This window comes from Aotus nancymaae, unplaced genomic scaffold (assembly GCF_030222135.1).
Source record: "Aotus nancymaae isolate 86718 unplaced genomic scaffold, 86718_ANA_hifiasm-v0.15.2.pri h1tg000006l, whole genome shotgun sequence".
Classification (NCBI taxonomy): domain Eukaryota; kingdom Metazoa; phylum Chordata; class Mammalia; order Primates; family Aotidae; genus Aotus; species Aotus nancymaae.
The window spans coordinates 7,549,494-7,571,151 of NW_026988417.1; the positions used below are offsets into that span (position 1 = coordinate 7,549,494).

General features: G+C 49.8%; 1 protein-coding gene across 2 annotated transcripts in view; it reads right to left on the bottom strand.

The window, feature by feature from the left end:
- Window positions 1–2,161: 2,161 nt before the first annotated feature.
- EVC (EvC ciliary complex subunit 1) overlaps window positions 2,162–21,658 on the bottom strand; it is an 84,552-nt gene continuing 65,055 nt past the window's right edge. The window contains exons 13-21 of one of the 2 annotated variants that reach the window (XM_021669462.2): window positions 18,209–18,318; window positions 14,975–15,185; window positions 13,122–13,328; window positions 9,846–9,990; window positions 8,040–8,151; window positions 5,010–5,136; window positions 3,689–3,782; window positions 2,848–2,959; window positions 2,162–2,345 (exon numbers count right to left, since the gene is read on the bottom strand). In XM_021669462.2, coding sequence (XP_021525137.2) covers window positions 2,261–2,345; window positions 2,848–2,959; window positions 3,689–3,782; window positions 5,010–5,136; window positions 8,040–8,151; window positions 9,846–9,990; window positions 13,122–13,328; window positions 14,975–15,185; window positions 18,209–18,318 — 1,203 coding nt within the window. In that variant the 3' untranslated portion in view covers window positions 2,162–2,260. Of the gene's footprint in view, window positions 2,346–2,847; window positions 2,960–3,688; window positions 3,783–5,009; window positions 5,137–8,039; window positions 8,152–9,845; window positions 9,991–13,121; window positions 13,329–14,974; window positions 15,186–16,153; window positions 16,188–18,208; window positions 18,319–21,658 lie in introns of those variants that run through there. The other variant, XM_064365633.1, reaches the window with a different exon arrangement.

The window sequence follows — 21,658 nt, forward strand, 5'->3', positions numbered from 1 at the left end:
GGCAGGGTCGAGCAGCAAATTACACATTCTCTTGGGCTAAGGAAGCCACCCCAGAAGCAAAATGCTCCATGCAACAGCCAGGGAGTCAGGCTGCAAGCTTGGCAGCGGGGAGGCAGCTGCAAGCCTTCTTAGAGGAGAGGGGTCCTGTGATCATTCCACGGATGCTTGCTGAGCTCTGGGCTCAGGATAACCGACCAGTTATGGTGCTGCCAGAGGGCCTTATTTGCCATACACATGTCACAAAATCAGGCTTCCCCAGCAGGGAGCCACTGGGGACAATGCCGTGAGACAATATAAAAGTGATTTCCGGTGGGGCGCAGTGGCTCACGCCTGTAATCTCAGCACTTTGGGAGACCAAGGCTGGCGGATCATGAGGTCAGGAATTCCAGAGCAGTCTGGCCAATATGGTGAAACCCCATCTGCTAACACACACACACACACACACACACACACACACACACACACACTAGTCGGGCATGATGGCACATTCCTGTAGTCCCAGCTACTTGGGAAGCTGAGGCATGAGAATTACTTGAACCTGGGAGGTGAAGGTTTCAGTGAGCCAAGATCACACCACTGCACTCCAGCCTGGGCGACAGAGCAAGACTCTATTTAAAAAAAAAAAGTGATTTCTATGCAAAGTAAGTTTTGAGAATATTGTACCAAGGAAGCCACAGCTTTGCACAACTCCATGGAATAATGAAATATTTTAGTGACCCACAAGAGGGAGCTGTCGGTTAACTTTGGAGATCTCACCAGCTGAGACGTTTTGGCCACTTCCGGGAAGGAGTCACTTGTACCTGACTAAGAGAGTCTATTTCAGGTTTTAAGAAATGAAAAGTCACAAATGGCCCAGAAAATCCCGGAGATAGGGGCTTCCAGAGCCAGAGGACTCACTAGATTCTGGGGATTTGTGGACACATCCATGGCTATGTCCTGGATTTGCCCAGGGCAGGCACTCTTTGACTCAGCACAGGGGGTGATATCCCGGGGACACAGGACAGTGTCTGGAGACATTCTTGGTTGCCACGACTGGTGGAGGTGCTGGCATCTGATGGGCAGAGGCCAGGGACACAGGAACATCCTGTGGTTCATTGGGCAACTCCTTCCCCTAAAGAATGACCTTGCCCAAAATGTTCACAGTGCTCAGGGTGACAGTCCTGAACCTCAATGAAAGGAGCAATTTTCCCTCCAGGCGGGAAAGGCCTCTCCTGGCTGTGGTGTGAGGGGCTGGTCTGGAAGCTTCTCTCCAGGTGGGAAAGGCCTCTCCTGGCTGTGGTGTGAGGGGCTGGTCTGGAAGCTTCTCTCCAGGTGGGAAAGGCCTCTCCTGGCTGTGGTGTGAGAGGCTGGTCTAGAAGTTTCTCTCCAGGTAGGAAAGGTCTCTCCTGGCTGTGGTGAGAGGGGCTGGTATGGGAGCTTCTCACCAGGTGGGAAAGGCCTCTCCTGGCTGTGGTGTGAGGGGCTGGTCTGGAAGCTTCTCTCCAGGTGGGAAAGGTCTCTCCTGGCTGTGGTGAGAGGGGCTGGTATGGGAGCTTCTCACCAGGTGGGAAAGGCCTCTCCTGGCTGTGGTGAGAGGGGCTGGTCTTGAAGCTTCTCTCCAGGTGGGAAAGGCCTCTCCTGGTTGTGGTGGACAAGGGGCTGGTCTGGAAGCTTCTGGATGTTCTTACTATCCATCCGTAGAGCAGGTGCCCCCATGACCTCTCTGCAGGGGCAGGGTGTCTGCTCTCTGGAAGAAGCCCTCCCCAGGTGAAGCGAAGGCTGGGGCCATGCCCTCTTCCTCATATTCTAAGTGTCCTCAGAAAATACATTTCTCCAGGTGTCATTATGTATCTGTGCGTCCTCAGCCCCAGGTGGGCCAGGACAGGCCTTTGGGCTGGGGATTCCAGGGTCTGCATCGTGGGTTCTTGGCCTGAGGCTTGGACCCCTCATGAAGTCCCTCCTGGGAAAGAAAGATCCATGAGGCATCAAGCCAGGGCTCCAAGCCAAATGAAACGTAAACCCACAGAGACATGTTTCCAACGTGGGAATGCCTAATTTTCTCAGGTGATAGCGCCCATTTATGCTTTTTAGGGTACATTTCTATTCTTTCTCCATCCATCTCAGAAGAGCCTTTGAAACAGAGACACTGTTTCAAAGTGTCTCTGACCTTGAAACCCTGCTGTCCTCCCCATCCTCATTGCCTCTCAGCGCTGTGGGGAGGAAGGCAGAGTTCATACCCAGACCCAGGGCCTCAGCTCCCGTCCCTCTGACTGGTCTTAAATTATAAGTTGCCTCTTCTCTTGAGCATCTTCTTTGAGTTCTCACTGTCCCCAGCTTCACTTTCTTGCGGACTCAGCCTTTTGCTGCTTAAAACAGAGAAGAAAAGTAGCCGTTTATTATGATGACTCCACGCCCATCCTGATGCCATAATTTACCCAATCGGATTAAATGAAAATGCAGCTAAAGGTGATCGAAACAATTTTCATTTTGACATGGGCTGCTAAGAAGCACATAATATCCCCGTTTCCCTCTCTTGGGTAGGAGGTCATCCAAGTGCCATGACCACAGCCAGCCCTGGTCAAAGAGGGGACTGCCCAACACTTCAGGCTGAATGTCGATGGGGCGTGGAGGTAGGCCAAGGCTCACCTGGCCAAATGAGACACAAACAGGAAGGGTAACAGCCATGCGGCACCCCTGGTATCATCATGGCTTACCACCCATAAATTGCGTTAATATCTGTCATTTCTGGAACCTTCACATTTAATGCCTCTGAGGGGATGGATTCTCCTGCCCAGACTTTTGGCATCCAGCAGCTGAGTACACTTACCAAACCCAGCCATAGGCAATAGGTCTGGGGCCCAGTCATACCTAAGTGAGCCTGAGGTGTGGTCCCCGGAGGCAAGGTCCTCGTCGTTCGGCACCCCCAGGTCCTCTCTTTCCCGGGGTGGGAGTTTCTTCCTTTTAGTCCTTAGGGGCTTCTCTGTAGAGGACAGATGAACCCACGCACGGCTCTGTGACTTCAGACAAGTGACAACTTCTTGCAGCCTCACGCCCACCCAGCCTGACATTTTTGAGCGTGCTGTGTGGGCCAAGTGTGTGCTTGGTATCTTATGCTATTACAGCTGCTCAACTGATGAGGAAACTGAGGCCTGGGAAGGTGACGTGCTCTCCCAAGCCTGCACTGCCTGTAAGTGGCAGAGCTGGGACTTGAGCTCCGGTCTGCTGGGCTCCCACTGGGTTTCCATTCTACCCAGCTGACTGGAAGACTTAATGAAGCTGCAAGCAACTGAAAACCCAGCACCAGTATGATAGCTTTTGCCTTAATAGATCTCTGTGTTTTCACACCACCTTCTGAGTCACTCTCCCATTACCAAGTTAAAACATCCTGTGATGTAACTGAAGTTGTCGCTGGCAGGGGTGGGAGGAGGGCTTATTATCCCCACTGTACAGATGGAAAAATGGAGTCAGTGAGGAGACACAGCCAGTGCATAGCAGACCCAGGAACTGGAATTATTAAATGCTGGAGAGCAAGCGGGCCTGCAGGGTGGCCTAGCCAAGCCTGCTCATTTACAGACAAGGTCACAAAAGCCCAGAGAGGCTAGGCACAATGCCTAAGGCCACACAGCTAGTTAGCAGCCAATGTGGAACTAGAACCCGTATGTCTCAGCCCAGAGTGCTTCCCGCTGCAGCACAAGCACCTGTGACTCACCTAGCAGCCCACGCTTAGCGGGGAACAGTTTGCTTTCAGTGAGGGGCACTCGGGCCAAGGCTGCCAGCTCAGTGATGAAGCTCTGTTCCGCTTCCTGAAACGCAAGCAGAGAGGAGCATTCAGCTGGGCCTCCCCCTGCCTTCCTGACTTCTCTACATCTCTCTCCACATGAGTGGAGTCTGCCACTTGAGGCTGGCCACCGGGCACCATGTCCCTGGTCTGGTGTGGAGAATTTCCTAAGATGCATCCTAGGGAGGAGAGGAGCAGGAGGAGGCACCCGAGAGGGAAGGAGCTGACATCTACCAGCTCCTGTGCTTAACTGTGTGTCCTCACTCACAGCAGCCATGGGTCTCCAGTTGGCAGAGTGCACTGAGGTCAGAGGGGCTCCGTGACCTGCCCGGAGCAGGTGCAGCAGAATAGGACGGGACCCGCTTCTGCCCAGCTCCGCAGACTGGCTCTTAACTGCCAACACCGTGGCATAACCAGACACACCAGAATTCCCTGATGCGTGAACCGTGTGGCCCTGGATAGCAACTTAACCTGTGCATGCCTTGATGTGTCCACCTGTCGTGGGGACAGCAGCAGTAACCTCCTTTGTTGGAAAGTGCGTGCAAAGCTCTCAGCTCATGACTGTCTATCGCAGAGCCTCAGTAAGTGCCTGCCAGCCAGCACTGCTGTATGTCATCATTGTCACCCTGCGATTGCCATCGTCAGTGGAGGACACTGAAGGGGCCAGCGCTCTGCTGAACGCTTCCATTCTGGAAGATGTGATTTTTTTCAAGGCAGCCACTTTGCTTAGCTACAGTCATAGTCTCACCTTATATCCACTGTATAATCTCACACAAACGGGACTGTGTGTGATGAAATATGCACTTTGTATCATGAGAGCTGAGCTTCCTGTTTGCTGTAAAGGGTAAATTTTAGCTCCCACAAACACTGCCTGAGTGACTACAGAAGTCACCATTATACCACCGGCCTCCTGGTGGCCATGCACCCGCAGGGGGGTGCTCAGTTCTCTGTCAGGTCCGTAGATGAGGGCTGACCAGCTGCTCAGGGCCTGGCCCTGCTTGGGGTGCTACAGCCGCTGGAGGGATCCACACAGGCCACCTGCCCTCCAGGGGCTCAGGGTCCTAGGGTGAGGCCAACGCACCCTCAGCAGTGAGACTCGGCGGGTCAATGATGCCACAGCTGGGGAGGCGCAGGGACCAGGGCGTCCCCTCACAACAGTCCCATGGCTGACCCACAGTCACAGGCTGGCTTTTGCTATTTCTGCTCCTCTTTAAACCACTGCCTTTTGAAGGTCCAGTTCTGTAACTCGTACCTGCAGCTGGGTCTCCAGCCGGGCTTCCAGAAGGTCCATGACTCCTGCCTGCTGCTGCCGGGCGTGCAGACGCATCTGCTGGTGCACCGGGAACTGGGACAGGAACCTCTTCTGCTGGGACAGCATCCTGCGGGGAGAAAGGCAGGCAGGGAGGGAGGAAGGAAGGCAGACAGGTAGGGAAGGGAGGGAGGGAGGCAGGCAGAGAGGCAAGAAGGGAGGGAGGGAGGGACGAAGGGAGGAAGGCAGGGAGGGAGGGAGGGAGAAAGGAGAGAAAGAAGACAGGAAGATAGGTGTGAGGGAGGAAGGCAGGGAGGGAGGGAGGGAAGGAGGGAGGCAGGCAGGGAGGCAAGAAGGGAGGGAGGGAGGGAGGAAGGCAGGGAGGGAGGGAGGAAGGAAGTCAGTGCCACTGGGGCTGCAGGCTGACTAGGAACCCAGCGCAAACCTTTCTGAAGGGCTGCTGCCTGGAGGCATGTAGTGGCCGCTAGACATCATTGATCCCTGGGAACCCCAAAAGGGGCCTGGCCATTGGGGGCCCCATTCACGGCAGCCCCAGCTCCAGACCCCACAGGCAGGCTGCCTCTCCATCGAAGTGGACGCCCTTTACAGCGCAGGAGCTTACAGAGTCCTGCCCACACGCTTTCCATGTGATCTTCGGAGGAGCTTCATGACACCAGCAGGATAGCATAGAAAAGCCGGGGAGAAGAAGCCCAGAGAGGTGGGGCCTCCCTGAGTACACACATCTGTGACGTGGCTGAGCAGAAGGTGGCATCTTCTCGTGAGAAAAACAATCTTACTCCTGCGGAGGAGCATTCTCCTGAAAGGACCGGAGAGCTACTGGCTTCCCATTCCTGATTTTAAATCTCAGAACTGCCCTGGCCTCTCCCTTGTAAAATGAGAAGCTTCCTGGGAGGCAGCCTCTGGGAAATCCCGAATATGGCAGGCAGTCCTGTTACTCTCAGAGAGGGGGACAGAGCCGCAGGGCCCACCCCGTCTCCGGGGGCCCTCAGCTCCTCAGCAAACGGCAACATCCAGATCCAGCCGCCCTGTTTCCATTATTGCCCCCTGCCCGCCTCCTTCCCATCTTTAATGGCAGATTTTCCTGACAGGGTCAAATTTCTAGACCTGAAGGCAGAGCCACCTTCAGCATGGTTGGCAGCTGTGCATGTGGTGTGCCCTGAAGCGCGGAAATGCCAGCCTGCTTCTACTTCACGCTCTTCTGTCTGCCAGTAACACCTTTCCTCTCTTTTTTGTCTTTGTCCAGAAAACTCCTAAGCATCCTACACGACCCCATCACCCATCCCTCCAGCCCTCACTTTCTCCCCCATCCACTCATTCATCCATTAAAGTATCTCTGGCCTTTTCATTCAAAAGAATGAAATCATGTCTTTTGCAGCAACGTGGATGGAACTGGAGGCCATTTTCTTAAGTGAAACAACTCAGAAACAGAAGAACCTCATGTTCTCACTTACAACTGCACACATGGACACAGCAAGTGAAATGGTAGGCTGGGCGCAGTGGCTCATGCCTGTAATCCCAGCATTTTGGGAGGCTGAGGCGTGTAGATCATGACCACCTGAGGTCAGGAGTTTGAGACCAGCCTGGCCAACATGGAGAAACTCTACCTCTATAAAAATACAAAAAAATTAGCCGGGCATGGTGGTGCATGCCTGTAATCCCACCTGCTCAGGAGACTGAGGCAGGAGAATCACTTGAGCCTGGGAGGCAGAGGTTGCGGTGAGCTGGGATCATGCCACTGCACTCCAGCCTGGGCAACAGAGTGAGACTCCATCTCAGAAAAAAATTGAAAAAAAAAAAAAAAGAGAGAGAGTGAAAAGATGGACAACAGAGACTCAGAAGGGCAGTGGGACGATGGGAGGGGAGTGGACGATGAGAATTACTAATGGGTAAAACATACACTATTTGGGTGATGGTTACACTGAGAGCTCAGCCTTCTCCATTATTCAGTATAGCTACGTAATAAAATTATACTTGCACTCTTTCAAAAAGAAAAAGAAACTGCCTCTATGAATTCGAGGAGGTGGGGGAGGGAGGGAAGGGCGTCAACAGCCACATATAAGTTGTGAGTCACAGATGGGGTCATGCACCCCATCCTCCACCACTCCGCTTCCTTTTCCTCCTTCATAAAGCACGTTGGCCCAGGCAGCTGTTGGGGCTCCTTCTCTTGGATCGCCTGGGTCAAAGTGAAGCCCTTGGACCACATCTATTAGAACCCTTGGTGGGGAGGGGTGTGGCTAAAATTCAGCTTCTTGGACTCCTCTCACAGTTTCTGAGCCCAAGTCTCTGGCTGTGCTCCCAGAACCTGCAAGTTTAGCAGGAAAGCCGAGGGATGCTTCTGCGCCCCACATCTGAGGACTGCGGGACCGTAGTTTACTAGGAGCCTGGAAAGTCAGGGCAAGTTCAGTCTGTGCAACCCTGCAGCAGGGCATTTCCTGACAGCTGTTAGCGAGCGGCCTCCTAAGAACAGCCTGGTCGGCTGGCCCCTTCACTCAGGCCTTGTGAGGAGTGAAGAAGCCAGGAGAGCCAAGCCTGCCTGCCGACCTCAAGCACTTCGGGATAGGACGTCTGCATGGCCTGAGCTGCTACATGTGCGCTTATTGTGATGGTCACAGTCCCAGGAAGCAGCCACCTCTTCCTCACCTCCTTGCCCTCTCACTGTGCTTCTGTGGGTCACCTCCCATGTACACAACCTGCCCCCAAATCCTCGTCAAGGTCTGCTTCTGAGAATGCCCAAAGAACGAGAGGGGAAGCGCATGTCTGGGCTGTGAATGCCACTTAAACCTGGGAACGAAGCCACCACCACACCTTGACCTGCTCACTCATCTGTGCCAGGTGCCATTCCAGGTGCTGCATGGAGGGCAGAGACCAGGGCAGAGGCACCAGGTGAGGGAGGCTGATGGTGCCCAAGTCCATGGGCCATGCACGTGATGGCACCTGCCAACGGTGCCACAGAGAGACGCCACATGAAGGGGTAGAGAACGCCCCTACATGGGACCTCAGTTGGGGCCTCACCTCTGGTGGACCGCCTGGGAGGCCTCGTGAGCGTCACCTGCTGTCCTGCCGCCAGACAAAGGGTCGCTGAGCTCCTGCTTTTTCCGAAGCTTGTAATTTTCCATCCTCTCACCTAGACCATTTAACACAGGACAATCAAGGGTCTGGAGGATTGACTGTGCCAGGTCTGGGGCAGGTTCTGGGGTACAGAGTGAGCAGGACACACCAGCTCTCAAAGAGCATGCCATTCTTCCAGCACAGGGACAGGGCGCTGTGTGCGTGAATGGCATGGCTTCCATAGTGGGCCAGGCGCTGCAGAAGGAAGCTATCTGTGGAGCGCCCCTCCACCTGCTCCACCTCCAGCTTTCTCATATCAGGAGAAAAGGGAGGTCGCATAAGAAAAAGTCAACCCTGAGCGGGCACCACAAAGAGCTCAAAAAGCCACACTGGACAGGAAAAGCGATTGGCCAGGCAGAGTCAGGGCAGTGCCGAAGCGAGTGCTCTCCAAGGAGCTAGGAGGTCTGGGCTCTGAAGTCACGCCCCGTTTCTTGGAGCTCCTTCTTGTTTGCAGGTTAGGCTGCTCAGAAAACTCTTGACTTTTAAAAGCTTTAAAAGTAAAGTGAGGCTGGGCGAGGTAGCTCACACGTGTAATTCCAGCAGTTTGGGAGGCTGAGATTGGTGAATCACCTGAGGTCAGGAGTTTGAAACCAGCCTGGCCAACATGGTGAAACACTGTCTCTACTAAAAATAGAAAAATCAGGCAGTCCTGGTGATGCACATCTGTAATCCCAGCTACTTGGGAGGCTGAAGCTCTGGATTCAGGGGAGGACGTTATAAGAAGAGCATTTAAGAAACTGGCTTCCAATCATCATTATCTGTATGTTACCGGAACTGGGGATACTGTCCTTTCCATCACCCCAGGGTGGCCTTTTACAAGAGCCCATGGGAGAAAATTCTTGAGGTCTCAAACACCCCCTGGGCCACTGGGCTCATGGTCACTGTGGTGGCTTTAACTAAATAGGTCTCCATCTCTTTGACCACCAGGAAGCTCACAGACAAAATCACATTTCACGTCCAAGTAGGATTTGCGGGCAGATGTCCTAGATCAGGGGTCCCCAATCCCTGGACCACAGACTGGTACTGGTCCCTGGCTGTTAGGAACCCAGCCACACAGCAGGACGTGAGCAGCAGGCGAGTGAGCGGAGCTTCATCTGTATTTACAGCCGCTCCCCACCGCACGCATCACCGCCTGAGCTCTGCCTCCTGTCACATCGGCCGCGGCATTAGAGTCTCATAGGAGCGCGAACCCTACTGCAAACCGCACATGCGAAGGATCTAGGGTGCGTGCCCCTTATGAGAATCTACTGCCTGATGATCTGTCGCTATCTCCCATCACCCCCAGATGGGACCACCTAGTTGCAGAAAACAAGCTCAGGGCTCCCACTGATTCTACATGATGGTGAGTTGCATAATTATTTCATCGTATATTACAATGGAATAATAATAGAAAAAAAGTGCACAGTAGATGCCATGGGGACTGCTGTCCCAGATAAGCCTCGCCCTGACTCCATCTCAGGGTCCTATCCTTGTCCTGCGTGATCGACTTAAAACACTCGCACTGCACTGCATGTGTCCTCATGCTTATGTTTCTTTAAGGGCCTTTTGAAAAAGGCTTTTGAGACAAAGCAGGGATAAATAAATACATTAAAACACTGAAAGAATTAAATACCCCAAAATAAAATTCGCAACGTCTGACATCCCATTCTGCCCCAAACTAAAAGCACACGCTGCCAGCCTCTTCTGTGTCTTCCCCGAGGCGTCCCGTACCCTGCAGGGTCTTCAGGTGCTGTAGTCTGCTCTCCTCATGGTCCTCCATGATCCTCCCAATTTGCTGGTAATACGCCTGCACCAGGCGGCTGACACCAGCGCTGGTCACGTAGACGCTCTCCACTGCTGTCTCCATCAGCGTCCTCTGAGGAGAGAAAGGAAGGACGGGGACAGCAGAGAAGTCACACGTGGGAGCCACCCATGGCCCATGCAGTCCCTGCCTCCCCGTGCCCTGGTTCCAATCTTCCACCTACTCACCAACCTGGATTGATCAGGAAGCAGCCAGCGAGTGCATGGCTGGTTTAAACTAGTCATGGTAATCCTATCTTCCTAGGTCAGGGATGTCTAGGCCTGGCTGTTTCATCCAGTTCTGGCCAATGAAATGCGATGTTAGGGAAAGTCTGCTAAGAGACCTTCCCCCTTTTTTTTTTTTGAGACAGAGTCTCACTCTGTTACCCAGGCTGGAGTGCAGTGGTGCAATCTCAGCTCACTGCAACCTCCACCTCCCAGGTTCAAGTGATTCTCCTGCCTCAGCCTCCCGAGTAGCTGGGACTACAGGCACGCGCCACTAGGCCTGGCTGATTCTTTGTATTTTTTGTAGAGATGGGGGTTTCGCCATGTTGGCCAGGCAGGTCTCAAACTCCTGATCTCAGGTGATCTGCCCACCTTGGCCTCCCAAAGTGCTGGGATTACAGGCATGAGCCACTGTGCATGGCTGAGGTCTTCCCTTTCTAAACATTAAGGTGGAAGCTGAGCAGGTGAAAGACTGCCTGCTCCCTCTTCCTGCCTGGAATGCAGGCCTGATGTCTTGGAGTGACAGTGGCCATTTTAAGACTATGAAGCAATTAATTAACAGTAAGAATGCAGGGTCAGAAAGAAAGAGCCTCGTCCTTGGTCACATCACAAAGCCACTGTGGCAGCCTGGGGTCACACACCTCCACATTTCTTGGGCTAGCGGGTGAGTAACTGCTATTTGTTTTGAGTCATGCTACTTGCAGCTACATTTCTGCATGATGCATCTGAGACCAAAGCAGAAAAGACAGGAGATGTTGAGACATCCCATCATTGGGGATGTGTTGGCTGTGCACTGAGAAAGTTATCATCCTTTTCTTCATAAGAGGATGGGCAGAGGCTGGCGCGGTGGCTCAAGCCTGTAATCTCAGCACTTTGGGAGACTAAGGTGGGAGGATCACGAGGTCAGGAGTTCGAGACCAGCCTGACCAACATGGTGAAACTCTGTCTCTACTAAAAATAAAAAGTTGGCCGAGTATGGTGGTGTGTGCCTGTAATCCCAGCTACTCAGGAGGCTGAGGCAGGAGAATCGCTTGAACCCGGGAGGCAAGAGGTTGCAGTGAGCTGAGATCGAGCCACTGCACTCTAGCCTGGGTGACAGAGCAAGACTCTGTCTCAAAAAAAAGATGGGCAAAAGTCAGAAAAGTTCATCCCCATTGTAACAAATATTTATTGGAAGGTCCTACGCTTTGGGTAAGAAAAAAAGGCCACTTACTCTCACTGCAGCATCTGAGAAAGGTACCTGAGCACAGGGGTGGAGTGGCGGCTGCAGAGGTGAGCAGGCTGCACAGCCCGGTGGCAGCGCAGGTCTGAGCTGGGCTTCTAACTCCCAAGCCCCTGCTCAGCCCTCACTGCCAATGCTTCTTTCCTTCTCCTCTGTCCCATCTGCAAAGGGGCTCCCACTCCATCCCTCCAAAGACATGGGCTTCAGCCTTGCACTTCCTATCAGGAGCTCCCATCCTCTTTCCATGAAGGTCAGCAAACCCGCCCACATCTTCACACCCTGTGTGAACCTGCCTTCCTGCCACAGTAGAGCGGCGAGCACCCCACCCCTCCTCCCTCCCCCAGGCCCTCCATCCCTGACCACCCCTTCTCTCCTCCTCCTGTTATTTTCTGGCCAGTCTCCTATACCCATCAGCACACACATTTGTGCTAGTGTTCCAGGAAGCCCCTGAATAGAGGTTGAATAAATGACCATCCTTCTAGAAACTCAGCTCAGTGTTCTTTTTTGTAAGTGTGAAGTTGTAGGGGTACTCATTTTCAATCTTGACTCAAAATCCTTCTGGAAAGCTGAGGACAAAATACGACACTCGTATCTTACTCCATTTCCATGCAGTGAGCATTTACTATTAGGTAATATGTGGACAATTTTAGGGATGGGGTGACATTCCCAATATCACCAGCCAGGCACAGCCCTAATGTTTGGATAATCTGAGGCAGATGTGAGATATTTAGAATAAGACAGGGTGTTGCAGAAATGTGGGTCCAACCTCTTTGCTGCACAGACACACAAAGTGACTTGCTTTACCGAGATGAAAGGAAGCCCTTGGAAGGCGCCTGGAAGTGCTCCTGCCCTTCCTGATACCAGGGCTGCCTGCTGGGCACAGGGCTGTCACCTGCTGGTGTCTGCCAGCCACAGACACCCTTTCTGCAGTGGCCTGCAGTGAGCGAGGCGCTGTAAGGGGTGCCCCACCTCTCCTTACAGATCATAAGGAGGGCACCAGGCAGACACAGTGTGTGTGCTGGTCAGGCTCCTGCAGCCCCGGGGCAGCCCCGGGGCGGCCCCGCACTAGGCTGGAGGCGGGAAATGTATTCTTTGCCCAATCATAGGCCTCTTTTGTCCCCGATGGGAAGAAAAGTGATCCTGACCGTGCAAGGGTTGTGGGGAGAATCCAACAAGGCAAGGTAGGAAAAAGCACTTAGACTTAAGTGCAGTGCTAATGTGACTTCTTACTGTTACCATTTTTATTACTATTGTTTTTGATTCTTGTCAATATAAGGAGTTAAACCAGTCTACTTAAGCCAAATTGATTTTTAGTGGCATCGTTCAGCCATCAGGATGAACTCCAGAAAGCGGCAGCGTCTCAGCAGAGACAGCCAGGGGCAGGGAAAGCACACGTCTCTCTCTTTCTGGGAGAGGGATGACTTGGGTTCAGATCCTGGTTCTGCCACTGACCGACTGTGCGGCTCTGGCGCCACCACATCCCACTCAGGGCTGCTGTAAGGACAGAGCCAGTTCTCAGGATGATGCAGCACAGGGTCTACAGCAGGAGGAGAACCTGTGATCTGTTGCAGCTGATCCTCCCCATTCTGTGGGGGAGAAGACCCATCTTACAGGTGAGAAAAACAAGGCTCAGAGAAGTCAGGTAAAGTCAACAAGGCCACAAGCTCCATGAAGGGTATGGCGAGGAGCAGACCCAGGCACGGACCCCACCCTGATCCTTCTTGCCCTTGGTGTTCCCAGGGACAGGGGTTAGTGAATACCTTGAAGTCATCCCTGTCCTTGGCCCGGCTCTTGGTGGCCGCATTCCGTGCGTGCACCAGCAGCGCCTGCCCAATGGCGCACTCCACACGCTGCTGCAGAAGCTGCCCCACCTCCTGGGCCTCGGCCAGGAGCCGCTGCTGGAGCTGCAGTCGTGTCTGCTGAGCCTCCTCCTCCAGCCGGCTGGCCTCCTCCAGCACACGCGCCTCCTGGGAGGGAAAGGACCGGGAGCGAGGGCCAAGTGCTCCCTTCACAGAGCAGCTCTGGCCAGGACTAGGGTGTGGCGTTGGTCCTATCCACGGCCCAGAGGTTGGAAAAGAGATGGAGAAAGGGCAGAAAGAGGTGGCCTCTCTAGGCTTGCCAAAATCAATGGATGAGGTTAGGTGTCTGTTAAAGATTCCACTCCCCAGAAAAAGGGCATTTACTGAGCAGCAGCTGTGTGCCCAGCACCATCTATGGCCCCTCACGAGATGGGGGAAGCCTTGCTCACCCTTCTAGAACATCATGAGACCCGAACACTAGCACTGAGGAAGACACAAGGGCTTGGAGTAGTTTAGTAACTTTCTTTTTTTTTTTTTTTTTTGAGACGGAGTTTCACGTTGTTACCGAGACTGGAGTGCAATGGCATGATTTCGGCTCACCGCAACCTCCGCCTCCTGGGTTCAAGTAATTCTCCTGCCTCAGCCTCCCCAATAGCTGGGACTACAGGTGCACACCACCATGCCCAGCTAATTTTTGTATTTTTAGTAGAGACGGGGTTTCACCTTGTTGACCAGGATGGTCTTGATCTCTTGACCTCATGATCCACCCGCCTCTGCCTCCCAAAGTGCTGGGATTATAGGCGTGAGCGACCGCGCCCGGCCTGAAGTTAAGTAACTTTCTAAAGTCACATAGCAGAACCAGGTTTTGAAGCCAGATCTGAGTGTCTTAGGATATCACAGAAGCTGAGGCAGGGCACATAGGGCCCCGGGGGCGGCTGTTATTTATAGAAACAAGAGAGAAAGAAGTGAGCAGGGCTGGAGCGAGGTCAGTGAGTCCTGCCTGCCCCTCAGAGCTCTCCTGGATAGAGCTAAAGAGACTGTGCACTTGTGCCTCATTTGTGGGTCAAACAGCAGCAGCTCCTCCCAGAGCTTGGTGGCTTCATGCAAGAGGCCTGGAATCAGCCTACCTGGGTGTAAATCCCGGCTCTGCAACTTACTAATTCTTTCTTTCATCTGCTATCACACTTCAAAGAGATCACAGAGGCCTTCTCTCCCATACCCCCAAAGACAACTGAACCTGTCTCCCTCTGATTCCGTATGTTTTTTCCAGTATAATTCTCATTATATTAGTGACACTAGAACGTTTTGGCACATGGGTGGCCCCTGTGGGGCCTCCATTGTCTCCACTTGTTATGGGCTAAACTGTGTCCCTTCAAAATTGGTATATTGAAGCCCTGAGCCCAGGTACCTCAGCATGGGAGGTCACTAAGTGGATGGTGCCTTTGAGGGGGTGATTAAGGTAAAGAGGTCATTAGCATGGGCCTCGCTTCAGTATGCCTGGGGCATAAGAAGAGATTGGACACCCACAGAGGAAGGACCTGGAGGACACAGGTTGAAGACGGCCATCTACAAGCCAAGGAGAGGGGTCTCAGAATTAAAGCAGCCCACACCCTGATCTCAGAACTCGGGCCTCCAGGATGGTGAGCAGGGAATGTGTGCTGTGTAAGCCGCACGGTCTGTGGAACCTTGCTACTGCAGCCTCAGCGAATGAATACCCTACCCTGCAGTACCGGGGGTGGTAGGATTTGGGTTCTGGCAAACCTGCTGGAAGCTAAGGGCTGCTGCAGGGGCATGTCTGAAATGGGTGGTCCTACCAGGGCCCTGAGTAGCTGCCACTGATGCTCGTCCAGGCACTGGGAGGACCCCTGCTCCAGCGCACGCTGCTCCCGCAGCTCCTGCAGGAGGCGCTTCTTCCCCGAGAGCCGCATCTGCGTCAGGGTGGCCAGGGCGCTGCAGCGGAGTGCCAGCCTCCGGAGGGCCGAGCGCAGAAGCAGATCATGCCCCTGCAGGACACACCTCGTGGACCTGAGAAAAGCAGGTGGGGGTGGGGTCAATGCTCTTGGCTTCACGGAGCCAGTGAGAAGCTCCCCCCAAAACAGCCACAGCCCACAGGGAGCCCCTCCAAAAGGAAGCAGATTGGAATCACCACCCTCTGCTGCCATCCTCTTAGGCACAGGTGCCTCCTGGGCACCCCACCGCCATCTGCTTGTCTATTAATCTTTTTAACCTCATCACATCCTGCCCGGCTGTCCAATCCATGTGTATGGCAGCCTAGGGTATGCAGCCACTCAAATTAATGATGTAACTCAAAATCAGCACATCCAAAGCAGAAATCTTGAGCTATTTTTGAGTTCCTATTTCAGTGATGCATGTAAAAACTTCAGTCTTCCAGAGAGGTTCATTTGGTTGTATAACTTGAGGCATCTGCTGAGAGGCTGAGAGGTGAACAGAGGTCTGACAGTCAGCTGCCAAGGAGAGGCTGGCAAACACTCCAGGCTTTTTGGTGGGTGCCTTCATGCTAGGAAAAAAGTCACTCCCCACAAACATCTAATTCAGAATCAGCTAAATTCCAACATGGGTGGAGTGAATCTACCACTATCCGCAATTCCCGCTAGAAGTAACATAAATCCTCTCTGAAAGAAGATCGTATCATTTGAAGTCTTGAATTAGCTCTACAGTTTTTCACGCTTAGTGGTCCTCATCCAATAAAAATTACCAGACATGCAAAGAGAAGAGAATTAACTGAAAATAAAGAGAAAAACCGACAACAGAAACATGCCCACAGATATCAGAAAACAGAATAGTCAGACACGACCTTTACACTAATTATGATTAATATGTTCCAGAAACTAAATAAGATGAAGAATTTCAGCAGATAACTGGAATACTATAAAAGGAATCAAATGGACATCCTAGAACTGAAAACACAATAACTGACATGAACAACTCAAGAGATGAGTTTGGTACCTGATAAAATATGGCTGAAGAGAGAGTGGCTGGAAGGTACCTCAAAGGAAAATATCCAAGCTGAACCACAGAGAAGAGAAGAATAAAAAATATAGAGTAGCATGTAAGAGACATATGGGATAAGGTGGAAACGCATCATAACTTCTGTCACTGGAGTCCCAGAAAGAGAGGAGGGAGAGAATGGGCAGGGGAAGATCTAAAGAGAAAACAGCTGAGAATTTCCATAAACTGATACAAAAACCCAAATATATCAGCATGAGGATTTACATTAAACATAAATGGACTAAATATTAATACAATTAAAAGACACAGGTTTTCAGGCTAGACAAATCCCCCAATCACTCTCTGTTGTCTTCAGTATGGCTCACCAGGTCTCCCTGGTCCAAGACTACTTATGCTTCCATTATCTTCTATTTTTTTTTTTTTTTTTTGAGATGGAGTCTCATTCTGTAGCCCATGCTGGAGTGCAATGGCATGATCTCAGCTCACTGCAACCTCTGCCACTGGGGCTCAAGTGATTCTTAAGCCTCAGCCTCCCAAGTAGCTGGGACTACAGGTGCCCACTACCAAACCCAGCTAATTTTTTGTATTTTAGTAGAGATGGGATTTCACCATGTTGCCCAGGATAGTCTCGAACTCCTTTGCTCAAGCAATCTGCCCACCTCAGCCTCTCAAAGTGCTGGGATTATAGGCGCGAGCCACCACACCCGGCCACCATGCTCTTCTGATGTTTCCCCTGTATTATCCAATTTCATAGCTAGACACCTACTTCTTGATGGTATACACAATTTGGTTTCTGGAAAGGGCTGGACAACTAAAAAAAATAGTTATATCAATATTCAAAGGAAAAGAAATTGAAAATAAATTCTACCAATAAGACACATGCATTTATATGTTCACTGCAGCATTATTTACGAAAGCAAAGACACGAAATTAATCTAGGCGCTCATCAATGGTGGAGTGGATAAAGAAAATGTGGTACGTATACACCATGGAATACTATGCAGTCGTAAAAAGAATGAAATCATGCTATTTGCAGTAACATGGATGCAGCCAGAGGCCATTATCCTAAGGAAACTAATGCAGACACCAAAAACCAAATACTGCATGTTCTCACAGATGGGAACTAAACATGAGGCACATACAGATATAAGGATGGGAATAACAGACACTGGGGACTACAAGAGGCGGGCAAGGATTAAGAAATGACCTGTGGGTGCTGTGCCCACTACCTGGGTGATGGGAGCTGCACCCCAATATTCAGCGTCATGCAATACACCTTTGTAACAAGCCTGCACATATGCCCTCTGATTCTAAAATAAAAATTGAAAAATAAAACTAAAAAATAGCTATATCCAAATATTTTTTCTCAGCTGGGCATGGTGGCTTACACCTGTAATCCCAGCTACTTGAGAGGCTGAAGCAGGAGAATCGCTTGAACCCTGGAAACAGAGGGAGGTTGCAGTGAGCCAAGATTGTGCCACTGCACTCCTGTCCAGGTGACAGAGCGAGACTCTATCTCAAAAAAAAAAAAAAAAAAAAAACCATATATATGTGTGTGAGTGTGTGTATTTTTTTATACGAAAGAAGGAAAAATTACTTTCTAACAAATTGAAAAGACCATATTGCACTAATAGTTATGCAAAAATGTGAAAAATGAATATAAAAACTGATAATAAATTGGGGAGTGGCTGCAATTGGGCAAAAGAGATCTTTTTACAATTGTGATCACATAGCAATTTTGGGGGTAACAGAAATGTTCTAAATTTGGGATTGTGGTGAGAGAGGTAGAACTCAGTAAATTTACTAAAGATCATTGAATTATACTCATAAAATAAATGTATGTAAACTATACCTGAAAAAAGCTGTTTAAAAAAGTTCCTATGACAGACGAGTCTATGAAGTAGGTATCATTAGCCCATTTTATAGATGAGGAAATCGAGGCTAAGAAATGTTAAGTCATTTACATCCAAAGGAAGGCGAGGGGCAGTCAGTGTGCTCACTGTGCAGATGAGGAAGCTGAGGCTGGACGGAGCATCATGCAGTACACAAGCCCCGGGTCTCCAGAGAGCTGTACTCACTCTTCAGTGAGGCCGCCCAGTCGGCCCAAGATGCCGCGGATGGTGCCCTCGTGGTCCTCCCGTAGGTGCGTCTGCAGCACGCTGGACAGCGCACACTCCTCCATCCACACCTGAACCGGGGCAGAGGAACAGAGCGGGTAGGTGGTTACTTGTTTTTTGTTTTGTTTTTATCCCTTTCTGCCTCGATTTCATTAATATTTTCTCCCGTATTTTCTTCTAAAAGCATAAAATCTCTCCTATTTGCATTTAGGAAAAATGCAAATAGGAAAATTTTTAATTTTAAATGCAAATAGAAAAATTTAGGAAAAATGCAAATAGGAAAATTTTAAATCAAAGTATCTAAAATGTGTTTTCTGTGTAGTGAGGAAGGGGTCTAATTTTCTCTGGATAAATGGATAATTAATTGTCCCAACCCTGTTTATTAAATAATTCCTTTTTTTCTGGCTTTCCTCCAATGCCACGTTGTCTTGTATAATTAACATATACACACACATCGTGTCCCAGGTTCTCTATTTTGTTCTATTGGTCTGTCTGTTTCTGCACCAACACCATGCTTGCTAATGTTATAGCAATCAAATGTCAGTGCAGCAAGGGCAGATCCTCCCTTATCCTCTTGTTCAAAGCTGCCTTAGCTGTTCTTGGTTGCTTTTCCTTTCATATGACTTTTAGGATCAGCTGGTCAAGTTTCGGAGAAAAAAGACTCCAGAATTTTCTCATAATTGGGTTGATTTTACAGATCAATTTGGAGAGAATCTCCATCTTTGCAAAATTGAGCTTTCCACCCCAAAACATGCCATTGCTCTCATTTTTCTTTACACCTTCAATAACATTTTATAAATGTCTCCCTTAAGCTCTTATACACATCAGTCAACCTATTTTTAGGCATCTTGTGGCTTTTATTCTAAAGATGATCTTTCTTTATCACTGGGTGTTGCTGGTATGGAGGAAATCTCCTGGTTTGGGACTGATTTTGTATATGGTGACATTTCAGAGCAATCTTCATAGTTGTGACAGTTTGTCTGTAGTTTCTTTTGGCTTTTCAATAGAGACATTCGTATCATCCACAAATCCACAAATATGGTGCGCAAAATTCGACGGAGGAGCGTCCGCTCACCCTTGCTGATGGTGTTGTTCAGGACAGATCTTTCATGGCCTGACTTAGCGTGTGGTCAGTCTGCTATCTTCTGTGAGATGGGGTATTAAAATCTTCCATCACGGTATCAACTGTTCATCTTTTTTTTCAAGTCTGTCAAATTTTGCTTTATGTATTTTGTGGCTAAATTGTTGTATGTTCCTCTTACATGATGTAATGATTCTCTTTATCCCCCGAAAAAGTTTTCTACCTAAGGTATAGTTTGTCAGATCTTAGTATCATGCAGTTTCTTTTGGTTGATATTTGCCTGAGATATTGCTTTCCTTTCCTTGAGTTTCTAACTTTTGGTGATCTAGCTGTGTCTCCTGTAATCCCACACAGATAGATTAGGAAATGTGTTTTTTAGCAATTTAAATGGATCTGCTAGTTTTCACTGTGACTAATGGCATGCTTGGACCTATTCCCACTGTCTAATCTTGTGTTTTGTAGATATTATGAAATGTGCATTGTTCCCAACTTGTTTTTATCTTTTATTGGTGTGGGAAGTAGAAAAGTTCCTTTTTAAGGTTTCTTTTCTTGTTAAAGAATAAGTGTGCTAATAACTTTGTGAAGCCCTACGTAGCTGTTAGACACGCCATGCTGACAGGCATGTAGTACATTCTATGCCCTTGTAATTTAACCAAGGTATCTGTGCTGGACGTGCTCACAGGCATGTCCCAGCTCTCCATCGCTTTTACCTGTTTAGAAAAATTTTAAGTTGTTAGCCAATTGGGTTTTAGTTTAGACTGTGAGGTCTGACTCCGGCCAATGGAGATCACACACAGCAGTAAAGACAACCCCAAATGCATAAGGGATAAATTTGTATGTTTTCCTTTGTTCCTTGAACTCTCATGGCACAATGGCTAGCAAGGGTACCCTTCCTGCAGTCCAGGAAGTAAAATTTGCATTGCTAAAAGATCTCTTGTCTCATTGAGAGACAAGAGATCTCTTGCTAATTTTTCTTTGCAGCACCGAGCATCTATTTCCAACAATTGGATTCATCATTCTTTAGATCTCTAATCTGTATTCTGGGACATTTTTTTCTCTACCTTGGAAGTCATATATTCCGTTTAGTTATTTTACTCAGTCAATGCACTGCAAAGACCATCAGAGCTCCCTTGTGGCTGAACAGATTGGTTTATCACCTGGTGCAGCAAGGGAGAACGTGTAGAGGGGCAAGAAAGGCCCAGGTGTGGGCTGTGGGAGGTGATTTGGGGAGGGTTTAGTGAGGCCAGGCTTGGCTCAGCCAGGACGCGGTGTCTGGGCATTTCAGGAGCGGGGAGTTGGACAATGTTCGTTTGGTCTGCGTTCAGATGTGGTTGCAGGATGGTGTCATTTTTGGCTCCGTCTTTCATGTAACAGAGGGGCCTCATCCAGGGTTGATGCTCGGTGGTTGGTTGGTCAATCAGCAAACACCCAGGTCCAGCTGCGAGTAACAGGCTAGCTCCTGGATGGGAGGGGCTGCTCCATTCTCTTCCACATGGTTACTTTTCAGTTTTTAAGTTGCATATTTAACTTGTAAATATAAAGTTAATACTTCTGCCCTCCTCCAGACTAGGAGAAACATGATCCAGGGTTGTCTCTGCCTTCTCGGATACTGATCTCCATTATTTTGGTTCTGTGCTGTTTTCTAAACTCTTCATTGTTTGAATTATCACTGTTCCTTTGCCCAGTATTCTTTCTTGTTTCCATCACTCCTCCGTTCTCCTTTACTGTTTTAAAATTGCCTGTTTCTACAGAATAAGATATGCTCTACTCCTATAGGATTTTGTCATCCTGTTCTCCATGTCTCTTCTTTCACATTTTCCGTCTCTTTAGATCTCTGAGCTGTCTTCTGGAACCACCTTCTCACATTTATCTTCTACTTCACCCACTGTCTCTTTAGGCTTAATTTAATCTGCTATTCTATTAATTAATCTAATTAGATTTCTGTTTTCATTACCATAATTTTCTTTTTTATCTTTTTTTTTTTTTTTTGAGACGGAGTCTCGCTCTGTCACCCAGACTGAGTGACCTCCTATAAGATCTCGGCTCACTGTAACCTCTGCCTCCCAGGTTCAAGTAATTTTCCTGCTTCAGCCTCTCAAGTGGGGATTACAGGCACCTGCCACCATGCCCAGCTAATTTTTTGTAATTTTAGTAGAGACAGAGTTTCACCATGTTGGACAGGCTGGTCTTGAACTCCTGACTACAGGTGATCCACCTGCCTCGGCCTCCCAAAGTGCTGAGATTATACATTAGAATGTGCTTATAACGTGTGTTCTTTTGAAAACAGAGGGGATTAATAGCCCTTAAAACAAGACACTATGAAACAAGAC